At 47.5% G+C, this 24,134-nt stretch overlaps 2 protein-coding genes and 2 long non-coding RNA genes across 10 annotated transcripts in view; 2 read left to right on the plus strand and 2 right to left on the minus strand.

Annotated features, from left to right (window-relative positions):
• Positions 1-4,141, plus strand: part of LOC106740203 (uncharacterized) — a 33,899-nt gene extending 29,758 nt beyond the window's left edge. For 4 of the 5 annotated variants that reach the window (XR_009462766.1, XR_002092629.2, XR_009462768.1 and 1 more), the window contains one exon: positions 21-880. This is a non-coding gene — a long non-coding RNA (uncharacterized LOC106740203). Of the gene's footprint in view, positions 1-20; positions 881-901 lie in introns of those variants that run through there. The other variant, XR_009462769.1, reaches the window with a different exon arrangement.
• On the minus strand, positions 869-10,246 carry LOC132250974 (kremen protein 1-like). Its single transcript, XM_059729339.1, has 3 exons — positions 10,108-10,246; positions 3,777-3,939; positions 869-985 (listed from the first exon to the last, which is right to left on the minus strand). The coding sequence occupies exons 1-3, from the start codon at positions 10,193-10,195 to the stop codon at positions 877-879; spliced, it is 360 nt and encodes a 119-aa protein (XP_059585322.1). The 5' UTR covers positions 10,196-10,246; the 3' UTR covers positions 869-876.
• A 23-nt stretch (positions 10,247-10,269) lies between these two features.
• Positions 10,270-24,134, minus strand: part of LOC106738657 (sushi domain-containing protein 2) — a 31,876-nt gene continuing 18,011 nt past the window's right edge. For both annotated transcript variants that reach the window (XM_059729338.1, XM_059729337.1), the window contains exons 13-16: positions 22,576-22,848; positions 21,853-22,035; positions 13,583-13,679; positions 10,270-10,585 (exon numbers count right to left, since the gene is read on the minus strand). In XM_059729338.1, coding sequence (XP_059585321.1) covers positions 10,351-10,585; positions 13,583-13,679; positions 21,853-22,035; positions 22,576-22,848 — 788 coding nt within the window. In that variant the 3' untranslated portion in view covers positions 10,270-10,350. The remainder of the gene's footprint in view (positions 10,586-13,582; positions 13,680-21,852; positions 22,036-22,575; positions 22,849-24,134) is intronic.
• Positions 10,581-16,134, plus strand: LOC132250975 (uncharacterized). Of its 2 annotated transcripts, XR_009462765.1 has the most exons (5): positions 10,581-13,033; positions 13,371-13,508; positions 13,606-13,729; positions 13,817-13,991; positions 15,626-16,134. It is a non-coding gene; the product is annotated as an uncharacterized LOC132250975 (long non-coding RNA). The 2 variants fall into 2 exon arrangements; XR_009462764.1 differs by lacking the exon at positions 10,581-13,033 and having other exon boundaries at positions 13,048-13,508.

Below are 24,134 nucleotides of genomic sequence, written 5' to 3' on the forward strand. Positions count from 1 at the left end.
AGTTTCCCATTCACCCTCAGGAGGTTCCTGCATCCTGTGAGAGGAGAGGAAGTGAAGCAGGGACAAGTGAGGGCTGAAGGAGTAGTGTAACACCAGGCGTGGTGAAGGCTGTCTCAGGGCTGGGGCCTTTTCTGCACCTGGATGGGGTGTGTGGTGGGCCAGTAGGGGGAGCTGCTGCGTTGAGCCTCCCACCTCCCCACGCCCGTCCACCTGCCGGACTCCACGTATCTCCCCAGGGGCGCCGAAGCCCTGGCAGACCCCCTTTTGAGCCCCACCGCAGAGTCAGGATAACGTGCCGCCACCACCCCGAGAGGGGACCTTCTAGGTTCTGTGTCCTCGGGGGAACACAGGTCTAATAGTCCTGTGGGTACTCAACCCAATACAAGCACTTGAGTGGGAGGGTGCAGTGAGTTTTCATGTAGCTCTGGAAACCAGAGCTCCAAAGCTTGCTTAGCTTACAATTAAAAATAAGATGGTTCATTTTCTCCTAGTTCCTGTTAGAAAACCACTACCCACTGCTCATAGATTCATAGATGTTAGGGTTGGAAGGGACCTCAATAGATCGAGTCCGACCCCCTGCATAGGCAGGAAAGAGTGCTGGGTCTAGATGACCCCAGCTAGATACACATCCAACCTCCTCTTGAAGACCCCCAGGGTAGGGGAGAGCACCACTTCCCTTGGGAGCCCGTTCCAGACCTTGGCCACTCGAACTGTGAAGAAGTTCTTCCTAATGTCCAGTCTAAAACTGCTCTCTGCTAGCTTGTGGCCATTGTTTCTTGTAACCCCCGGGGGCGCCTTGGTGAATAAAACCTCACCCTGTTAAAACCTGTTGTATGACTGCCAATCTCTGCTCAAGAGTCAAGCAGGCCTATGTTATTATGTGGTGTGTTTACTTTGGTAGGATGGAATCTTGCAGTATTTCCAGTACACTCCGTCCTCATGCTCTGCAATGTAGCACCATGGGCTGACATCTCCATCAGGGTTCCTGTCAAAGGAAGGAGATGCAAAAAGATGTCAAACATTAATGTACTTGTGAGCCGCATGAAGACTCCCAAGTGTTGCATTAGATCTAAAGTTTCGTCACTACTGTTACTTTAACTTGCATTGAGTGTTTCACCAGCTCTTATGACTGAGAAGAATGCAGAAGTGAGGCTACCACACTGTAAACCCTACTGCATTAGTCGTATCCTGTGACAAGCGCTTGAATTAGATTGGCAGATCAGAAGAGGAACCACAGGACTGCAGGTGGGGCATGTCTGCGTGGGAAACTTACTGTGCCAGTCAGTGGTGCCATCGAGCATACTGCACAGCCCGATGTAAGCTGCCTCCCGAATTGGAAGCCCTGTAGCTACGTGCAGTGCTGCAAATGCTCATTCAGCAGTGTGAATTAGTCCAAGTGCCAGTACCATTTTTGTCTGCCCCTGCAATACTTAGGCTGCCATTGGTGCTCCATGAAGGTAGCTACACGTCATCCAGGTTGGGAGGCAGGTCACGAAGAGCGGAGAGGTATGTCTGAGGGTGCCAGTGCTGGACATGGTCAAATTACTGTGCGGACATTGCTTTTGATGCTGAAATTCCTCATCCAGCCTCAGCACTGTGGCACAAATAATGGGAACAGTCCGCACCCTTTCACTTTCAGTGCCAAACCACTGACCCCCCACATGGTATCAGGCAGGGAAGTAAAATTCCTCACTATTGTGGTCCCTATGCCTATGTTAGCTTAGATGACTTGCAGCTAATTCAGATGCAATTCCTAGGCATGGGGTTTTCTTCAAAAACGGTGAAGGGAAAAGGTAAGTCTAGGTTGGGGAGGTCCAGAGTCGGAACTGGAAAGAGTACTGCTGGTCAAGGACAGGGCTGAGGACACATGGCTGCCAACTGGCAAGGCTGAGGACACATGGCTGGAAGAGCAGGGTCTGTTGATGGTCAGGATTGGAGATACCTGGGAAGAGGTGCTGGAGGAGGAGGGCTCAGGACTATGGCAAAGCAAAGGTTAATATTTGATCTGGGCTAAGATATAGTGGAAGAAAGCAAGTGCGGTTCTGGGGGATGGAGGAGACCTGCCAGCAGAGCAGCCTACCCTGTGGGAACATGGTTATTCCCTTCAGTTTGGCAGCTACAGAAACATTGCTGGTGTACCTGTTATAGGGATATAAAATACTTTTAAGTACATCTCCATAAATTGTGATAATAGGACTTCCTACATAAGCATCTTGAAATGTATGGGAATAATAGATGTGGCTAGCAGCTTTGGAAACTGTGTACTTGGCTCCTTGTAGTAGCTGCATGGAGACGAACAAGAAACGAGTCCTTCTGGTCTCCCAGTTCTGTTTTGGCTGAGCTGAGGTTTTGCAGAGTGTTTGAGAGATTTCTGTTGTCATGAAGCCACTGTGCAATGAAATCTTTGTCTTTGGCTTAGTGGCTGCTTGTGTAAATGAATGGTTAGCATTGGACCTGACCATGTACATCCTGTTCTCTCATCAGTTATCTGAGGGTTTTGCGTGCTTTGCTCTATGCGTTGCAGGACAGCCGTGTCTGAGGCAAAGGTGCCGGGGAAAGCTGTTAGTAGGGGTGTAGTGAGTATGGCCTATGAGGGCATCATCATTCAAGGTGTTTCTTTTCTCCTGTCACTGCAGCTTTTCCATTGGCCTCTCGCTGTTCACAGGTAGTTCTGAGGTTACCCAAGAGGTTCCCTCTTTGTGTATGTCGCAGAGACTGTCAAGGTCCTCCACACTCGTCTTGTTGGGCTGAGGGCTGCAGGAAAGGTGTTTGTGGGGGGGAGGCCATGTGGTTCCCTGCGGTATGCCACTCTGTGATTTGTGAGCTCGGAGATGCCTGTGTTAATGGGCTTCCAGCACGTTTTCGGGACGGAATATCCAGGTTTTACAGAGTGTGTGTGTCTCACTCTCTCTCTCTCTTGGTATTTTATTTTATTCCTGAGAGGGGCTGAGGTGATGTAAAATGAGTAACTGCATAATACAATCTAACATTACCATAATACACTGCACATCAATGGCAAGAGATCAGAGAACTTAAAAGGCACTGCTGCCAGCACAGCCACAGGCAGATCCCCTTCCAGGTGTCCCTGCCAGGTGTTCCAGTCCTCTCTGTGTGTCACGAGGGCATGTTTCAGTGCCTGCCTGTGTGCTGGTCTGTCCCACACTTCTCAGTTCCCATCTTCCCCTGATCCTTCTTTCCACGGAGTGTCTTACCCCCTTCCTGTATGACCCACTCTTTGTCCAAACACTTCCCTATTCAACAGTGAATGTGACTGAAGTGGAACAAAGCCAAAGCAAGCAAAGGCACATTTTCAAACTACAATCTAGTAACAATTCTCATTCACTGAAAACAATTCTGTGACTATTCAGTGTTCCTAAGCACTAGGGACAATGGTCCTGGGCATGGGAGAGCCAGAGGTATAGGCAAGGATGAAAACCATGCAAAATGTCCAAACTCCTTGCCTCCATGTACCTTTTCTGTACTACGTCCCTTTTCTGCTAACTTCTTCAAATGTCTTTTAGGAAGAACACCAGTCGTTATCTGTTGTGTCAGGTGGTAGATTGGTTTGGTGATGTGGGCTTTGTTAAGAACTGAGAAGAACCAAGTTCTAAAGCTGCCTGTGGCCTGAGTGAGGTGGAAGGGATGTAGTTGCTGGTGTAAAGATGTCTTTCTGATTTCCCCAGCTCTGACAGCCAAGAGACCCTCCAGTGTGTCCCATCCGCTTACTATTTTTGGTCAAGGCTTAGAGGCCACCTTTACAGTGGGATATTTCTTACCTGCAGTAATTGTGCTCCCCAAGCCCTCCTTCTCCATTGGGGTATTTCAGGGTATTGTAAGGGTGCTGGAAGGTCTCATTCCAAAAGAGACAAGGCTTCCCTGCATGTAGAGAGGTTTGATTCTGCGTGCCCCGATAGTCCGCCCCATTGGCTGTATAGCATTCTAGAAAATGGAGAGAGAGAGAGAGAGTCACTTTTCTGCAAAGGATCCCACTTTAATTTCATTTAAACATTTTCTTCCAGCAGTTCATGCTGTTAAAGACACTGTCCAAAATGTACGGTTTTTTTGTCTTGAGTTAAACTTCTCTTGATTAGTTCTTGTATTACTGGCTTCATTACTTTTATTAAATATTTTATACAACTTGTATTAGAGTGCTTTGGAGAGTAAGACATAATAAGTAAGACTAAACCCACCAAATTTATTTGTTTGTTTGTTTATTTTGAATGAGTATCAGCCCTTACTGCAAACACTGCAATGTGCAAAGGGTAAAATCAAATGAATCATTAGGGATCTCCTATTGATCAGTACACACTATGGAATTTTGACTGAATCTTCATAGTTTCCTAGTAGCTCGGGTCAGGAGGGACCTGAACAGATCATCTAGCCTGACCCCCTGCCACAGGCAGGAATGAAAGCTGGGTTCACAAGACCCCAGACAGGTGATCGTCCAACCTCCTCTTGAATTTGCCCAAGGCAGGGGCAAGGACCACTTCCCTGGGAAGTTGGTTCCAGATTCTGGCCACCCTAACTGTAAAATATTGCCTCCTGATCTCCAACCTAAACCTATTCTCCATCAGCTTATGACCATTGTTCTTCGTGACCCCAGGTGGTGCTGGGGAGAAAAGGGCTCTGCCTATTTGCTGTTGATCTCCCCTGATGAGTTTGTAGGCAGCCACCAGGTCCCCCCTCGGCCTCCTCTTGCTGAGGCTGTACAGGTTCAGGTCCTTCAGTCTCTCCTCGTAGGGCCTGTCCTGCTGCCCTCTCACCAAGCGGGTGGCCTCCTCTGGACCCTCCCCATGCTGGCCACATCGCTTTTGAAGTGCGGCGCCCAGAACTGGACGCAGTACTCCGACTGCAGCCTGACCAAAGTTGCATAGAGGGGGAGTATCACCTCTCTGGACCAGTTTGAGATGCACCTTTGGGTGCATGACAAGGTATGGCTGGCCTTGCTGACTGCGGTCTGGCATTGGTGGCTCATGTTCATCTTGGAGTCAATAATGACCCCGAGATCCCTTTCCGCCTCCGTGCTTTCGAGAAGGGAACTCCCCAGCCTGTATGTGTGCTGTGGATTCCTTCTCCCCAGGTGCAGCACCCTGCACTTGTCTAGGTTGAACCCCATCCTATTCTCGTCTGCCCACTTTTGTAGTCTGTCTGAATCTAGTTGCAGCCTCTCTCTCTCCCTTCAAGTGTGTCCACCTTGCCCCACATCTTGGTGTCATCAGCAAACTTGGACAGCGTGCTTTCCACCCCCTCGTCCAAGTCGCTGATGAAGATGTTAAACATGCGGGCCTGAGGACCGAGCCCTGGGGTACCCCACTGCTCACATCTTGCCAGGTTGAGTACAACCTGTCCACCCCTACTCTCTGGGTGCGCCCCATCAGCCAATTTTTTACCCATCCAACTGTGTAGGAATCAATGCCGCAGTCACTTAATTTATTGATGAGGATGGGGTGAGAGACAGTGTCAAAGGCCTTCTTAAAGTCTAGAAAGACTACGTCCACAGCGACACCGTCATCCAAGGATTTAGTTACCTGGTCATAAAAGGCAATCAGGTTGGTCTGGCAGGACCTACCTTTGATGAACCCATGCTGATTGCCCCTGAGCATGATCTCCCCTGCAGGCTGCCACAGATGTGCTCCTTGATGATCCTCTCCAAGATCTTCCCGAGCACCGAGGTGAGGCTTACGGGCCTATAGTTACTTGGGTTCTCTTTCCTCCCTTTCTTAAAAATGGGGACCACATTAGCTAGTTTCCAATGCACCGGCACCTGGCCAGATGACCACAAATGCTCATAGAGCCAGGCCAAGGGCTCCCCTCAACACCCTTGGGTGGAGGGCATTTGGACTTGCAGATTTAAAAAGTCTAGCCCTTCCAGAAGATCCCTAACTACCTCTGCACTGACCCAGGGCGTGTCAGAGCTATCCCTGAGATTGTCCCTACCTCTTAGATTCATAGATTCATAGATGTTAGGGTCGGAAGGGACCTCAATAGATCATCGAGTCCAACCCCCTGCATAGGCAGGAAAGAGTGCTGGGTCTAGATGACCCCAGCTAGATGCATGTCTAACCTCCTCTTGAAGATCCCCCAGGGTAGGGGAGAGAGTTCTAACAGAACTGGGGAGCTCATCTATGGGGTTTATGGAAAAGTCTATTCATTAGAAAATTCAGAATGACAAGTTTGCTGATTCAAACTATTTTACTGAAAATGCACAACTTTGAGTTTGTTTTAATTTCAGGAGTGTTCTTGGGGCCCTGGGGGTCTTCAAAAGGAGGCTACATAATCACCTAGCTGGGGTCATTTGACCCTAGCACTCTTTCCTGCCCATGGTAGGGGGTCGGATGATCTGCTCAAGTCCCTTCTGACCCTACCTACTATGAAACTATGGATTGGTGCCAGAATATTGTTTTCAGGAAAAGGAGTGTCTCTACCCCAAACACTCTCCAACGTATTTTCTGCACCAACCTAAATTGCTAGTTTTATTATCAATCAGGCAGCAATGCCTATATGTTAAGGGAAAAGGAAAGGGGAACAAAAATGGATGTTTCCACTGCAGATCTCACTACAATAGTAATGCGATAGCCATGACATTAACACCTTACAGAGCTGAAGCAGAGAATGTAATGCCTTATTAATTTATTCTTATTAATATTCTTCTTTATAATTGGTGAAGGGAGTAACGTGGGGATAGCAGAATTCCCAGAGCAGGAAGTGAGACCGTGGAACCAATTTATGTTCAAGAGGTGCGGGCCTGCCAAGCGGTGGCCAGACACTCGGGCCAGCCTCCTGGGACTGCATGTTTACGCTGCCTCCTAGTTGCTTTCCCAGGGCAGTCAAAGCACCTTTCCTGCTGCTGAACAAGATGAGAGAGGTGCTTTGTGTCACCCCCCCCCCGAACATCACAGCAAGCAGGGGGTCTCCCAATGTCTTTGAAGAAATTTGTTTTAAGTTATGCTCCAAGTAAACTTTTTCCAAATCTCTTTCTGCCTCTTGGAACTTAAGCAATCCTCCTTAATTGAAAAGTGCTGCATCTAGGTGCAGATGGCAACAGTTACAGGCACTAACCAGATGCTGCAGTCTCTAATTTGATTGAAAGGATATAATTAGACAACAGAAACATTTTAATAAAACAGTAAAACATGGAGGGAAGGACAGAAACCACTTAACTGATGCCAAGACACCCAGCAGTAAGAGGCTGGGCCCAGGCACTGATGAGGCAGAACACCAAATTACCTTCTTGAGAGGAGAACCTATTTGTTTTCCTATGGACATGGGAATGGGGATTTATTATTGTAGACTTCCACTGTATTTTATGTGGGGATACTGATTGAAACCAGAAGAAGCTTCAGAAGATCAAAGAGACAAATATGGCTTCTGTGGTCATTATTAAAAATATTTTTAGCACTTCAATGATTTTCTTTGAAGATGCAGTTTTATAGATTGAATACCAAATTATTTGCATGTTGTGATCCGATTGGTTGGCGATGTTGCATTCCATACTGTGTTATGATGCAGAAAAAAGGTTTTCAACAAGACACGACTAATTTGAAAGTCACAAATCCGAACACAAGAAGTGTCAGATTGTAGACAGCAGTACCGCTCTCTAATTTGACAGGACCAAGAACCTTTACCAGAAGCTGAACAACACCATGAATTGCTGTATGCCATGTGTAATATGACATGTATCTTGCATATACTATCCAAGAAAGGATGACTTTTTAAAAGCTGAAGTTTTCAAACAGCTAGGAGGTGAGAGTTTCATTTAATGATGTGTGCACGTTGGGTTGGCTGAAGGCTTTAGCACTGGCTGTAGAGGAGTGCATTGGGTGTGGTTGCAAAACAGACTTTTTGTTGCTACAAGCAGCTCCCAGAAGCTTTTCCAACTCAAGTTATTTACCCAGCTCAGCACTGGAGCCTCATTCATCCTTGATCCACACAAGAAAATGTCTTGGGTAAAAGGTTGCCCAATATTGTGTTAACGTAGGCATTTTCCCATGCTGCAGAGAGGGTGGAGGAAAGCCTGGGCGTATTGCAGGGGTTTAGGTTGTAGCTGTGTTGGTCTAAGGACATAGGCAGACAAGGTTCCTTGGGTGAATTTGATATCTTTTATTAGACCAACCCAAATGGTTGGAGAATAGTTATTAAGCAAGCTTTCGGGTTCAAAAACCCTTTGTCAGGCTAAGGAAGCTGCAGCAGTTGGTGTGTGCTCTTCCTGGACGTATTGCATGCATCAGTGTGAGTGCCAGGGCATGCAAGTGTTCCTGTCCATTCCCACAGGTGTGTGGGGACCTCCTATGCTGCAGGAATCTGGTACAGACTGGTTACTTGCCATAAAAGCTAATTCATTTTCTCAGTTAAGTTTAGCATGCCACTTAAAAAATAGGGTAAGACTAGAACAGTTGTACTGAGGGCTTAATTAGGCTTGTTTCTGGGATGGACTAGGACAGGCAACTAGGCTATGAGCACAAGTGTTTTGGGTGATAGTTCCACTTTTTCCATTTGAGACTATGTTGTGAACACGTAACTTTTAACCCCAAGGGAAACCCATGTTGCGTGAGTGGCCATTCTGCATCTCTGCACAGATGTCCAAGCTCTGGGTTGCATAATAGGTGGACTTGCTTTTGGCCCTTTGTGGCAAGAAGTAGGGGAGCTACCCCTTAAGCAGAAAGTACTGCTGTTGGTAAAGCCAAGTCATCTCAGTGATGTTCCCTAAGAGAAGTTTGCTTGCCTGGTAGTTTTTCCACATACTGTCTCACTTACTGAGGAGGAAAGCCATGGAATTAAATCCCTTTGGAAACTGTACAGTGGGCAGGTCCTGCAGCACAAGTACAGAGGTAAAGGTGTGCTGGACTGAAGGCTCTTGGTTGACTATTTTTACATCCCTTATCAAGTTGGTTAGAAATGTCATATAGAGTTTCCCCATCTGCTACTGCAGGCATGACATCAGATCCAACTGCATCGACTGAGTGCAGAGCAAGTGAAGAGAACACAGTGGTGATTTCATATGGCAATGGGGAGGGATGGCAGGAAAGAAGAAAAACCAGGACATGCTGGGACCAAAAGGACAGGCTTGATAGTAACCTGAGCAATCTCACAGACCTCTCCCCCACCTGACAAGGAGGAGCAGTGGCGGGGCATCTGGCACTGGGATTTGGTTCCATCTGGAACGTGGGACGTGTCCACGTGAGACGCTGACCACGCACTAGCTGAAAAATACTGTGCAGTAGCTCGTCACAGCACAGACAGTGCTAACATGCTACTGTGCAGTAGCATCACCTAAAAGATGTTTGCTGGCACTACTGCACAGTAACTCTGGTTACTGCACATTTGCAGTATGTAGTACTTGCTAGTACAAGTACTAAATAAATGCGCAGTAACAACGGCACAGCAGTGGCATGTAGACATGCCCAGGGGGAAGGGGAGCTGCTCTTGGTCCTTTGGCTGCCCATGGGATACCAGATCAGGTTCAGGTTCTTCCCTGGGCCTTGGGCAGTAGGTGTTCACCCATCCCCAATGTCAGACACACCTGCATGCTGGACTAGAGTTTGAACACAATTGCTTTCAGTGTCTTGCTTAAGACGGAGAAGGAGGAAGAAGAAAGCACTCAGTGCAAGTCGGCAAGCGCTCGGTGCGGCGCCAAAGGCAGGCCAGGAGCGCTGGTGCGGGGCTGCGGGCCAGAGCACCCGGGAGCTGCAGGGCTGATGGGCCCGGGAGACCGAGCTGTGACAGCGGGGTGAGCCGGCCCCTTCCCAACCGGAGGAGCGAGGAGGAAGAGCGGAGCACGGTCCGCTGCCGGAGGAGCAGTGGCCCGAGCCGAGCCGAGCCGAGCCGGCCCTCCCGCCTGCAGCCCGGGATGTCCCCGGCCGCGCAGGACGGAGGAGCAGGCGCGGGGCAGCTCCCTCCTCCCGGGGCAGCGCGGCGCAGCGCCAGGCTTGCGGGGCTGTCCGGCTGAGCGCACTCCGCAGGCACCTTCTGGGAGCGGCCGGGCCGGGCCGGCCCCGCTGTCAGCCCGGCCCCGGCCCCGGCCCGCAGCGAGGCGGCAGTGACAGCGAGAGCCGCCCGCCCGGGCCGCGCACAGCCCGCACCGCACCGCCGGGACGGGCCGGGACTCACCGGGCTGCGCGGGCTCCAGGCACAGGGCGGCCGCCAGCGCCCGGGTCCGGGTCCGGGTCCGGGTCCGGGTCCGGGCCGGCGGCTCCATGGGCGCGGACAGCGCGGCCGCTGCTCCGCCGCTGCCTCCTGCCCCGGCCGCCCCGCGCTGCTCCGCCGGCCCCGCGCCCGGCCGGGGCGGAGGCGGAGGCGGGGGCGGCGCCCAGGTGAGGCACATCTATTTCATTGCTAGCAGCCTTTCAGTGGCTAAAGACTAGCTGTGAAAAAGGAATCGGGGGCCGGGAGTCGGGAAGCGGCTGCAGGCAGGCAGGCAGGCAGGCAGGCAGAGGCCCGACGCGGCCGGGGACACCTGTTCCAGGCGGAGGCGGTGGCGGCGGCGGCCTCCCACTCCCGGCTGCGCTGCTCACAGATGCGTCCCTTGGCGGGCATCAGTTCTTTCTCGCCTGGAACTGATTCGGGGGCATTTGGGCTCCGGTTCGCTCTGCAAACGGAAAGAGAGAGATGGAAACGGCTACAAAGAGGCATCCAAAAGCTCATGGGGAAGCACTGTGCTAAGGGGGTCGAGGCTGATGCAAAAGGCTGGCTCTGTGTCAGTTGTAGGACAGCCAACTCTGGATGGTTTCAAAACACATCTCCTCTTGGGAGAGACGGCCTTCCCCCGGCCGTGTGTTACCTGCTGAGCAGATCCTTCAGAAGTGTATTGAGGAACTGTTACTTCCTTCCCATTTCGGCAAACTATGAATCCTGTACGAATTTAGAGATTTGCAGACTGCTGCGTGCGTGGGCCAAGCGCTGTCACTGAGAGAAGTGCTGGGCAGGAGGGGCAGGAAGCGGCAGAGCCCCAGATAATGGACAGCTGGCAGCTCAGTCCTTAGATCAGGGCCTGCTGAGGTGCCCCTAGCTCCGCGCACCTGAGGCAGGGAGGGCAATCTGACCACCACAGAGCTGGAGCGGGGAGCTCTGTCAAGTGCTGAGGATAAGTGGAGACAGAACTTGACTGCACTAATGGAAGGAGCCTTCTGTGCATGAAACTGAGGAGCAGGACCAAAGACCCGGGAGGGAATTGTGAGTAGGCCTAGGAGGGCCCAAAGTGGGAGAAGCCTGTGGGAGAGAAAGGCACCCCAGCTGCAGTTGATTGCATGTGTTTGACTTGATATGTGCTGTGTAGGCTGCAAGCCATGGGAATAGCTGAAAGGGGGGAAAGGAGGGCCCTGAAGATGCCCCACAGAGAGGCCTGGCTTATTGCAGGGCTGGCAGGTAGGGTAGAGGCTTGGTGAGTAGCGGGCCAGGCTGTCCAAGCCCTGGAAGACGGGGCGGAGGGGTGGGATCAGAGCAGGGGCAGGGGCAGCACAGAGTGCCCGGGACCACCCTCTGGTTCCCCGTAGGCAACTGCACAGTAGTAACATCACAGGCATGGCAGAAGAGGGGACCTAGGGATACCAGAGTGCAAGGAACGGGATTAGAGTGGCCACAAGGAGGCACCACTTCTGCCCTTAGCAGTGGATCCTGTTAAAAAATACTTAGCTTTTTTTGTGAAAAAACCCCAAACCTTTCAGTATGTGAAAATGTCTTGGTGAGAATACATTTAATTAGGGTGACTGTATATCCTATTTTAGCCAGAACAGTCCTGGAATTTGAAGGCTGGTCCTGGCCAGCTGTTGGGAATTATAATGAGCATCCCGGAAATGCAGGGGTGCAGGGCACAGTCTGGCTGGGTGGTGTGGAGAGCCTTGCAGGTGGGAGAGCCAGCTCTTGCAATTTAATTGCAGATCTTTTGATATCTGACATTTTTTTTTTTTTTTTTTTAAGTCCCAGCTCCTGAGGTCTTGTGTTCAGTAAGATTCTCAACTCTTATGTTTTTTGGGGTCTCTTTTTGTTAAAAGCAAACCCTCTGGAGAAAAACTTTCAGATACATACCTTAAATGTTCAAAACCAGGAAAGCAAGTAAAACCCCCCAAATATTATTTTTCTTAACCTCATAATTTCCTAGATCATGACTCGAGGTTTTCAAACACTTGAGGTTAGCAGTATTAATGTCTGAAAGAGTTGCTTCTTGTCATGTTCATATCAAGTAGTGGCATGTACATGTAACTGTGTGGCCCTACTTTACATTGAGATCTGATCCTTTTTGCCTCATTTCATTGCCTCAGCATCAGAGATTTGGCCACTGGCAGGGTTTTCCGAGTTACTGTGCCTTCTTTTCCTTTCTCATGTATAAAGTATGACACAGCACTCAACACATTTAAAAAATATTCTGACCAAAATACTGGGGAGTATACTATAGATGACAGTTGTTTGTGAGATGTTGGGGATGGAGCAGATCATTGAATAATCTTTCCCAGTTAAGAGCTTCTCAGCTAAACATACTGCCTCCCCCCATCAAAACCCAACAGAGCAGAGGTCTAGGCAGACGCAGAGTTCCATAGGCCTTGCATGCTCTCAGCGACATCTTTCTAAATTCTTCTAAAGTATTTGTGAAATAGTAGAGTATTTGTGTCTCTGCAGCCAGATTACGCAGTTATCAGATCAGACTGCTGCAGAGTGGGATGTGAGTTTCGTTGGCCTCCTCTTGCAGTTACGAGCCACGTCTATACGTATTTCATGTTACAAGTATCCTAAACCAACACTGATACTTCATGCAAGGTATAAGTGTCTCTCAGAAAAATGTTTTACAGACTGTTTTAAATGCAGGGCTCAGTGATGGCTACCATGGAGTCACCTGCGATAATGGCACTTTGCAATCCCATGCCTTCTGTCTCACCCCAGGAGCTTCCCTGGCTAAGCAAAAATGTTGGGAGTGCTGAGACAGCTGGGTCTTCATCCCCACCCAGTGAGAGGGAAGGAGGGACACAGGGTGGACAGGACCCTTGAATGCTGTTATGCAAGAGAGACCTATCTACAGAGGAGACTGGTTTGCATCATGGAAAAGGTCATGTGGGATTTCAGAGGCAGGTAGCCAGTGGGATCCTGTCTAAATTAGTTTGAAAACACAAAGGAGTTTAATAGCTTTTAAAATAATAAAGAATATTTTTCATTAGCAGCCATCCCCACATCCAGAAATTCTTTGTGGCTAGCAAGGAGAAACAATGGGTAAAGATACATGATGACTTATGAAACCACGTGAAGCATTTTTAGGTGACACTGCAATTTATCAGCTTGGTTTAGCTACCACATCAATTATTGAATTTTTGAAATTATACATTTTTAAGTATGGAATAAATATATACACATTCTGACTAAATACCCTTGCCCTTTCCACTGATCAGGTGCTGGTTGGTTCTGATGTCGTCCTTCCAATGCTCCATCGGGAATCCAGAGTCCTTCAGGAGAAACTGGATAGATGAGATCTGATATTTCTTATAAGGGACACGCATAGAAACAGTCCTTTCCAGACTTTTTCTCTTGTAAGTAAATATGGCACCAGCCTATTTAATTCCTTTCAAGGTCGCTTCTTATAGTTTATTAGAATGACTCTTACCTCTTCCTTTTTCTGTACAACAGGAAAATTAGAACCGCCAAGATTAGAAAGCCTAGAACTCCGAATATAGAGCCAAAGAGAATTGCTTGGTGGTTATCTGAAAAAGGGAAAAGGAAAACAAATGAGAATGTGATATTCTGCCTTCAGGTAGATTTGTAACTGAATATTGTTGAAGGTTAGAGAGATTTCTAAAGACTATAGATATCTTGCTAATGTTCTTATCTTTGTATCTAGGGAGGGGAAAAAAGAAACCACTAGACTATAGGATTTCACCAAAATCCCTTCTGCTAAATGTCAGAACAGGTGGCTGAAGTCCAGTGCAATGCAGTAAAAATTAGTGATAATGTATAAATGATATGAACCTACAGAGTTGATCTACAACTTCAATGCTCACAGCTTCAACAAGAAGGTGAGTGCCCATTTCCTAAATATCTCGGTTGTCTTACAGTTTGCTCTCACTGTACCTGTTCATTTTTGCTTCACAGGAATAACATTTGTTTCAAAGCTTAAATCCACAAATACTTGTTAACGGTTTTAGAGAAGACAAGATAGATGCCGCATGTTTTGTTCTGCTATCCAAGAAAGTTAAAATTGCTCGGCTATAAATGATAAGAAAGTTATCAAAAACTTGTGCTAAAAAGTGTGAAAAGGTGAGATTCTGAAAATATATCACCTTTCCTAAGCTGCTGGAGGGACATGAAAGGACCAATTCCTCAGCAAGAGGAAGACTGGGGAAGTGTGGATCCCTTACTGAATGGGGGGGCAACCTAGTGACAGATGATGCAGAAAAGGCTGAAGTGCCCAATGCGTTTTTTACTTCAGTCGTCACAGGCAAGGTCAACTCCCAGACTATTGCACCTGGCAGCAAAGTTTGGAGAAGAGGTGAAGAGCCGATAGCAGTGAAAGAACAGGTTAGAGACTATTTAGAAGAGCAGGATGTGTGCAAGTCCATTGGGCTGGATGCAGTGCATCTGAGGGTGCTCATAGAACTGACAGATATAATTGCAGAGCCACTGGCCATTCTCTTTAAAAACTCATGGTGTTTGGGAGAGGTCCCGGATGATTGGAAAAGGGCAACTATAGAAGAGAAGGAAGAAGGAGGATCTGGGGAACTGCAGATTGGTCAATCTCATGTCAGTCCCTGGAAACATCATGGAACCAGTCCTCAAGCACTTACAGAAGAAGGTGATCAGGAACAGTTAGCATGGATTCACCAAGGGCGAGTCATGCCTGCCCAACCTGATTGCCTTCTGTGACAAAATGACTGGCTCTGTGGCTGTGGGGACAGCAGTGGGCATGATCTAGTAAGGCTTTTGATATGATTTGACTTTAGCAGGGCTTTTGATATGGTCTCCCACAACATTCTTGCAAGCAAGCTAAGGAAGTACAAGTTGGATGAAAGGATTCTACAGATGGATAGAAAACTGGCTGGATCATTGGGCTCAAAGGGTAGTAATCAACAGGGACCCTACTTTTCTGTGGGGAAAAAAGCAGACAATCTCCATTTAAAACACACAAATCTGTGCTTTTCTGCGGCCTACTGAAAGCATGGCAGCATCCTATGGCAAGTGGTGCCATTTTTGCTCTCTTGTTTTTGCTGCGGTTTTTGCCTCCTGGCCAAGCAGCAGCACATTTTTTCCCCCTTCCCTGGCTGCTGGTTGTGTTAGAGAAGCAATGAATCTGAGCTTTGAAGCACTTATTCAATGTAATAATTAACACAGGTCTCCCACCGAGCACCTGAAGTTTCCTGTTGCTTTTTCAAGAGCTTTTTTTATCCAGTTACTCCCGAAATAACTTGTATTTGGCTTAAAACATATCTTCCAATGAGGAATCCCATCTTGATAAAGGGATGGAGAACTTGCTGCTTTTCTGGGTAGTTTGTTCCAAAGTCTCCTCATACTCATTGTGAAGCCTTGTTAAAATCAAAATACAAGTACTTGCCTGGCTTCAGACATTCTTGAGGGTCTCTCCTGGAGCCTACCTACTGAGAATTGTTTTTCTTCAAAATAGAAAAACTGATGATGATTATTTTTTCTCCTGCAGCTTAAAAACATTTTTGAGATTTTGTCGTAACCTTCCAAAAACAAAAACAAAAAAAGAAGAAGAATTGCATTTACAGAGATCCAGGTCAGGAAATTAAGCTTCAAGAGCCTATGGCCATTAATGGAAGGAGTTTGCATCCATACAAAGACAAGTGTATGGTATATATGAGGGGAGCAAATGCACACAAGGTAAAGACAAATCTCTACAACATTGTCTTCCAAAGTTACACCTCCTGGAGTGGCTATATGCTCATGCCTGCTCTTGTAACACTCGCTAAGTTTTTTCTGGGAGTTGTTTCTTGCTCCCTTGCTGCATGCTGCTGTGTGAAGAAAAGCTGCTGTGGCAGTGGTAAGGCCTTGCACTTAGATTATAATTGGAAGCATATCAGAATAATTATTAGCAGAGCATTTCCATGGGGACTTTAATTAAAGAAAACAATACTGAAAGAAACGCTGTTCAAGTCTAACAGTTTGAAACTTCAAATACAAATTGGGATTTTGCAAAATCAATGGTGGTTTTCTTTAAGTGACTTCCCCCACCCCCCTCCTCCCTGGGTTTTTTCCACCTTTTTCTTAATTACTTCATTTTAATTTATCCAATTATTGAAACAGTAACATTTAGGGCTATTAACCCCCCAAAACCAAACAAAACAACCTCCCTCCCTTTTAATGAATCTGTATTATGGAAGGTATGAACAGGTAAGTTATACCAAGTTAAAGAGGATTTACCACACACAAGCTGCTCTGTGGTAACTGATTCACACATTCATCCTAGCCCATGGTAAATGGAAGCTGATCAATCATAATTTAGCAGTTGTTGCATTCAGAAGTGAACTGTCCTAGTTTAGCTTCCATTTGCCACAAGATAGAATGGACATACGAAACAGTTACTGAAGAGCAGAGCAGCTGATGCCTGGTAACTGCCCTCCTTAGCCTTTTACTTTGGTACAATTTGTTCATCTGTCCACACCCAGACCTTGGGTTTGACCCGATGGTTGGCGGGCATCCAGAGCAGATATACTGAACAGGGTGCTAGGATAACATACTTTTGGAGGCTGGTATTAATCAAAGGTATCCAGAATGAATAGAAGCTTCTTAATGTCGGAGCACTTATCACTTGGAATAGAGAGCTGGAGGTCAAACGCTTGCAGAGCACAGTGCTCAGGTCAGTGTTTAAAATGGGGTGGCTGAACAGAAGAAAGCCTTTCTGCTACTGTGACTACCTATTTATCCCACAATAAGCAATCTGTGGAAACCCTCAGACTGCAGAAAGGAAAGTTGCAGGATTTCCAAAGCATTCCCTTCTTTCCACCATCACCACCGTCACTGTTTTGCTTGGCCTAAGCTCTAGCCAATTGTCTTTCATCCAGATGCTGATTTTTGGCTAGTCCAAGGGATTGTGACAGAAATGCTAGTTATGTTGAAGATAAAGGGTGACACACAGCTGGGTCCTGTCTGCCTGTGACACGTGTTTGAGATCATCATGTCAGACTGTTTCACCCAATCTTAAAAAAGGAGGGAGTGGGAATGCACTGAGGACTGCTCTGGTGGTGGAGGAGCATTTGCTTGCCAGTTTGGCTTGTCCAACACTCCTCCCTAAGGTGAGACAGGGTCCTGCTGCAAGCCATCTGGGAGGGAAGGTGTGGCCATGCTTTCCTGACCACATGACTGGAGGTGGCCATGCCTCATCTGTTACCAGACCTGGTACAGAGGGTGGTCCTACACTTGGTGGTTTGGAGGTGGCCCCTGAGTCATTTCATTCACATGTTTTATGGCACAAAGGCCCTTGATCACTCTGCTTAATCCGGTGGATGCTCACGAGGCAGGAGTCTATTTCCTTGCTGTAGGGGAGGGAAATATCTGCTCTCATCACTCAGTTCAGTGACATCAGGTATGACAAGGAGCTGTTCTCCCTCTAAAATCAGGTGATCATACTAACTACCCTTGTTGGAAAATACAGTTTGTCAAAATCTGTTCTTGAACCCTGCAGTTCAAATCTGTTAAGTCAGAAGTAAAACTGGTTTAACAGGAGTGCATATCACAAACCATTGCACAATTAGAAACAGCAGGAATGAGGTTGGTCCATTTTCCCAAATCACTCTGAAGAGACCTGCCCCTAGGAAGAAAGAAGGTGTCCAGGTTGGAACGGACAGGTGAAAGCAGAACTGCATGGGGTAAAGACTGGAATAAAATGTAGGGGTGCTCAGGAATATTAGTACCAGAGGGCATTCATTGGAGAAGTTTAAGAGGAAGCTTGCATGTAGTTCCTACATTATGCTGCCTTGGCTACAGTATCCTGCTGCCTGTGAGTAAGCAGTGCTGTCAGTCTCAACTTCCCTGAGGATGGAAAAGGACCATTTTTGACTTGAATAAAAAATGAAATAATATTCAGAGCTCTGATTAGTAGGAAAATTGTTGCTGTATAGAAAAAGGCAAACAAACCAAAAACTTTCTGCACCTTATTCTTCTTTTCCCAAAAAAATATATACTGAAAGACATTTATTTTGTATTTGCTTATCCATGAAACAATGGCACTGTTCCACCATACTGAGCAGAGCTAATTTCTGAATGTTTTCCAGTTTGCTTTCCCTTTGATCTTCCAGCATTGGCTTTTTGCCTCTCTCTAGCATAAATGCTAACATCTAGTTTGCTTATTGAGACTAACTGGCTCTCGTCCAACAGGCATGTGGCTGATGGCAGGAACAGACAATTGTGAAATTGCAAAATAAGACAAAACATTTCACTGCTGAGTCTTTGCTTAAGCTTTTGCTTTTCTTTGTAAAGACTTCATTCCATTCTGGGCTTTGAAGGAAGATCCTTTACTCCTATGAACACAGAAATGTGCCCCCATTCCTAGTTACATCTCATGTTTCTGAAACACTTGTATTTCAGAATGTTTATCATGGTACTATAATGGCCCAGAAGCAAGGTTTTATTGGTGATATCATTTATTCAACAAACTGCATAGTTGAGAGAGATGTTAAACAAGCTTTTGGCCACAAGTTGCCCTTTATTCAGGTCTGGGCAGACCAGGGCAGGCCACCATAATAACAAGCTAAAATAGCCCAGTCTTTCCACTTTCACTCCCTACAGGAAACAGTAGAGTTGTTGCTGGTATCAGTTTTGCAGACGCAAGTGTCTGCCGATAGATATGTCACTATTGCTGGGTGAATCCTGCAAAGGAAGCATTCTGGCAGAGTCTGAAATCCAGGTAGTCAGACGGTGCTCGTGCCTTTCCAGTACTTGCGTTCCACGTGGATGTTAAACTTTGTTCTGCTCATAAGAGGCCTGTGCTGCCACTCTGGTTTGTGTGCGGCAGGACTTGTCGGTATTGACAGCTGTATTAGGACCATGAGGACTGGTCCGTTCACTGTTCAGGAACTAGTCGATGATAAACTTTTGTGCTTTTTATGTTTGTGAATTCATATAATTACAGAAAATGAAGGTTGGGAGGGACCTCAGGAGGTCACATCAAGTCCAACCCCCTGCTCAAAGCAGGGCCATCCCCAATGATATCATCCCAGGCAAGGCTTTGTCTAGCTGAGTCTTAAAAGCCTCCAAGGATGGAGATTCCACAACTTCTCTGGGTAGGGGAGGAGACTTGGTTTCGAGAATTTGCTGCCGTCACTTAATTGCTGAATATTTGCAAAGAAAGGTGCTCAGGCTTTCAAGTGACATGTTTACACCTGATGCTTTGCTGGGTGGCGCTGGTGCTCTGGAACGGCGCCACCCTGTGGAAGTTTGACACGTGTCCTAGCTGTGACTGACTCCCTCCAGCTTCTTTTTGAGTACAAGGACGAGACGCTTTAGCACCGGACCGTAGATAGTATGGGGCAAGTGGCAAAGATTAATGATGTTAAGATGGTGTAGGCTGGAGAAGTGAAAGCATTCCCTCCTCGGGCCCAAAACAGGAAGAGAATCTCACGAACAGAAGTGGAGACCATGTGCAAACAATCCCTGGGCAGCTGCACACGGGGTGCACAAGCACCATGAATACCGGGCAGTCATTGACTTGGTGATTTTGATGAGCTGATACCCAGTGCACTCATGAGTGGGTAGAGGGGCTGCCTACACGGTCCTGCTTGGACACTGAGGGTATGTCTACACTGCTTCCAGCTGCACTAGGGAGACCCGCACACTCATGCTCTGCACATGCCGATTTACAAAGAATATGATGCTGCTGCTGTTAGAGGGTGGCTGAGCACAGGCCCGCAAGCAAACCTGAGATGGAAACCCTGAGAGCATGAGCCTGGGCCCATGCAACCAGTAGCTCTGGTAGCTTTTCCAGCATGTGGTTAGGCAGAGCAGGAACCATAGGTGGGGTGTGTGATTATAGCAGCACTCCCAAATCAGTCTGGGAGTAGTGTAGCTATGCTGTAAGAGGCACAAGCAAGTGAGGGTGAATATATTTTAAGGTGGCTTTGAAAAAGGAGAGCAAGTGAGATTCAGAGAAGCGGGGAAGCTGTTGCAAGTGGCAGGAGAGACTAAGGCTAAGAATATTCTGAAAACATGCAGAAGGATGGAGGAGGCTGCATCTAGGTATGTGGAAAGAGAGAGGCAGAACCACCGCTGATTCTTACAACAGGATTTCACCTGCTGCTCCTATCCTGAAGCATTTGTAGTGTGGCTGAAGTGACGTTAAAAAAGCCTAGTCAGACTGCTCGTTATACAAAGCTGCTGCATTTTTATGTTGCATGGTTACTACAGTTGTGGCACAAGGTGGGCACACTGGAGGGGAGGGACAGAATCCAGATAGATCTAGACAGGTTGCAGAGATGGGTGGATGAGAATAGGATGGAGTTCAACACAGACAAGTGCAAGGTGCTGCATCTAGGGAGAAGGAACCAGCAACACCCCTATAGGCTGAGGAACACCCGTCTTGTCAACACGGTGCCAGAAAGGGCTCTTGGAGTCATTGTTGACTCCAGGATGAACATGAACTGCCAATGCAAGGAAGCAGTCAGTAAGGCAAGCTGCACCTTGTCGTGCATCCACAGATGCATCACAAGCAGGTCAAGGGAGGTGATCCTTCCCCTCTATGTGGTGCTGGTCAGGCTGAAGTTGGAGTCCTGCGTCCAGTTCTGGGCGCCGCACTTCAGGAGGGATGTGGCTAGCATGGAGAGGGTCCAGAGGAGGTCACTCGCATGGTTTAGGGGCAGTGGGGCAGGCCCTACGAAGAGAGGCTAAAGGGCCTGAACCTTTTCAGCCTCCACAAGAGAAGGCTGATAGGGGATCTGGTGGCTGTTTACAAACTCACCGGGGGGGACCAGCGGGAATTGGGGGAACTCTGCTCCCCTAGGCACTACCCGGGGTTACTAGGAGTAACGGCCACAAATTGTTAGAGACGGTTCAGGCTGGACATTAGGAGACATTACTTCACAGGTAGGGCTGCCAGGCTCTGGACTGGGCTCCCAAGGGAGGTGGTACTCTCTCCTATGTTGGGGGCCTTCAAGAGGAGGCTGGACAGATATTTGGCTGGGGTAATATGATCCCAGCACCTGTCCCTGCCCAGGGCAGGGGGTCAGACCTGATGAACTGTTTGGGTCCCTTCCGGCCCTACCTACTATGATACTATGATACAGCATGACTCTACAGACCAAATGAGTGATGACTTCTTGTGCTTGAAATCTAAATTGGGCATAAGGCAGCAGGATAACAACAAAACAGGCAGGTACTTCCTTTGTGTCTGAAAAGCACCTAGAACTCTGATGTGTAGGCATCCGTATGGTATATTTAATTTTAAAAAACCTGTTACGTGATTATTAAGGGAACGAAATAAGGAACTAAAAATTAAGCCATGCTGATGATTAAATGTGGGTGGAATCTTAATTCCACTTTCTGTAAAAGTTTTAAATTGCACAATGCATTTTCCACTATGGTTATTAATGTGGTAAGAATGAGTTTAAAACCATATTTTAGAGCATTTACTCGGGAAGCATTTGACTTTAATTCCTTTGGGCCATAGGCTCTTGTGACAGGCCACTTTGTTAAGAACCAGGCCCAAGGGTGATCATATGCACAGCATATATGCTTGGCAATATTAGACACATTTGATAATAGAGATAATTGACAGCTCTTCTGAATTATGTCTTTGCAGTACATCTGCTTTCTAGCTTCTGTCAACCACTACTTCTCTTGCTGTGGTTTTTTGGCACTGCTTTTTCCCGAGATGGCCATGCCTGCACGAACAGTTTATATCAACAGCTGGGGACCCTTTAGAAAACATACCTGTGCTTGGCAAACAGCTGGCTGCATTCCCCGACCAGGTCCCCGTCAGCTGGCAGGTTCTTTCTTCTGACCCAGCCAGGCTGTACCCTTGATCACAGCTGAAGCGGATAGTTGAGCCCATCAGGTAGTTTGTCCCTTCCTTTCTGCCCTTGGCAGGGTGATCCAGCCAGCCGCAAGAGACCACTAAGGGAAGAGAGCTATGTTATGAATGCCTGTCAGACTCTGCCTGACAAGCTGATCCCACAGCGAGTCGTGTGGATTTAAACATAACTGGAAAAAGGGCAGGAGATTTTAAGTCGAATAGAGCTACCAGAGTGAAGCAGCGTACTGGCCCTAGCCACCTGAGTGTCTAGGATGGAGAGGGACCTGTAGAGCAGCTCTCTGCTTGGTCTCTTTTTTCTGGGTTGCCCTTCTGAGGCAGTAACTCCCAACGTGTCCAGACACCTAGCACTGGATCTGGGACTCTACCCTGAGGGCCAGGTTCCTAAAAAGTAGGCATTTGACTTCTAGCTCTGGCCCCACATTGCACAAAGCACTGTGGTGCAACAGAGGATAGTTCCTCCTGGTGAGACTCTTTCCTTCCATCCCCTCATCCTCGGGAATTCACATGCAGCTGCTCCAGATCTTCAGGGGTCCCTACATCCTGAATGGTGGCGGGGAGCTGCAGTGATAATGGATGCTGTGTCCTCTGTCCTGGTGCTGCCCTGATCAGGGCTACCTCACCTGGCTGCAGACTCTCCACCAACGCTTTGTGGTTCTGATGGGAGATTCTGGTAGCGTTTCCCACCTCGAGGCTTCTGGTTGTCAACACATCAAACCTGCAGAAAGGGTCTGAGTCGCAAAGCCTGGCCATCTCTGGCACCAGGGGGTCTGTAGGGTCTTCATGAGGAACAAATACTGGTAGGAAGGAAGAGTTGTGCTTTGGCCCATAGAAGAAGGTGTTCAGTAAGAACTGGGTGTCATAAGTGAAGAGAGAAGTTTCATTGCCAACAGCCCCTAAGGAAACAGAAAGGCATGTGTTATATGTGTAAATTTATCCACAGCACAATTAAGAATGTGCTTTTTCTTATAGCCAAAATCATTCTCTGCATAAGTTTCAACGTGAGGCACTGTAAAATACACATGGGAAAGGCTGTTAATGGAAGTGTTTTATAAATTTTATACTATTTAAATACCAGTACTGTAGTTGAAGTTAAGGTTATGTGGGACTCTTTCTTGTAAGGCCTTTGGCATATTATTGTCATTGTAAAAAATTCCTTTTTTGGAGTTGAAACTTTCCAGGCTTGCTACTAATCCACAATATAAGTTAGGAAAAAATCAGTTGTGTGATAAAATCAGTGGAGAGGGCTTTTTTTCCTTACCTGTAGTTTTAAAGAGAAACCCAATACTTGGTCCTAGCACTGTATGCTCAGTAATTACCTGTTGGACAGTCTGACTGTGAGTTGCACCAATCAGATATGTCACGTGAGCATGTGTCCTTCCCTCCTCCCACCCCCCAGAAATCCTTGTCACCCAGACTGTCCAGAACAACACCATCTTCTATTCATTCATATCCAATACCTAGAGATGATGAGACATATTAGACTGCATCTAACTCATCTCCTTCTTTGACAAGATTATTCCCTTTTTTGACATTCATTGTTATTTAGTATTTGTGTTGCCATAGCCCATAGATCAGTGCTTGGTTCAGCCTAATTATAAATAGGCCAAATAACATTTCTGCTATTCTCCAGAGAGAGAAATGCAAAGTTTATTAGATAGATGTCTTTTGATATCACAGTGATAAGAAATAACTTGGAGTTTATCAAATTAAACCAGGGATTGTTAACTGGGGGTACGTGTACCCTCAGGGGTACTAAAGAAGGCCCTATGGGGTACGCACGGGCAGGTGGGGCAGAGCGCTGCCACACACCATCCTGGCACTGCCTGCCTGGCTGGACGCGGCAGGGGGAGAAGGTTGCACGCAGCGGCTGCCACCTCTCTGCCTTCGGCTGCATGCCAACCCCTTCCCCCCCACCTCCCTGCTCAGTGTCTGGCCCCCAGGGGTACACTGACCCAAAAAGATTGAAAACCTCTGAATTAAACATTCAAAAACAAAACCTCCTTGGAGCCATCTCTTTGCTCTAAGTTTCTTGGGGTGACCTGTCTTAATGCCTGGAGAGATGGAAAGCTTGTTGTAGCAGGAAGGGGTCTGGCTGAGCTTTGCTTGATAAAGGCCCCAACAAGTGGCAAAGTGAGGAGGTTTTAGGCCACTATCCCCTGACCTCCCACATCCTCCACCC

This window comes from Alligator mississippiensis, chromosome 5 (genome assembly GCF_030867095.1).
Source record: "Alligator mississippiensis isolate rAllMis1 chromosome 5, rAllMis1, whole genome shotgun sequence".
NCBI classification, from domain to species: domain Eukaryota; kingdom Metazoa; phylum Chordata; order Crocodylia; family Alligatoridae; genus Alligator; species Alligator mississippiensis.

What these genes read in the sequence shown, in the direction of transcription:
- LOC132250974 (XM_059729339.1), bottom strand. Translation starts at nt 10,195, where the DNA reads ATGGAGCCGCCGGCCCGGACCCGGACCCGGACCCGGACCCGGACCCGG. An exon ending in CCTGGAGCCCGCGCAGCCCG is followed by an intron (nt 3,940 to 10,107) that starts GTGAGTCCCGGC and finishes TCCATTTTCTAG; the next exon opens with AATGCTATACAGCCAATGGG. An exon ending in GGGGAGCACAATTACTGCAG is followed by an intron (nt 986 to 3,776) that starts GTAAGAAATATC and finishes TTCCTTTGACAG; the next exon opens with GAACCCTGATGGAGATGTCA.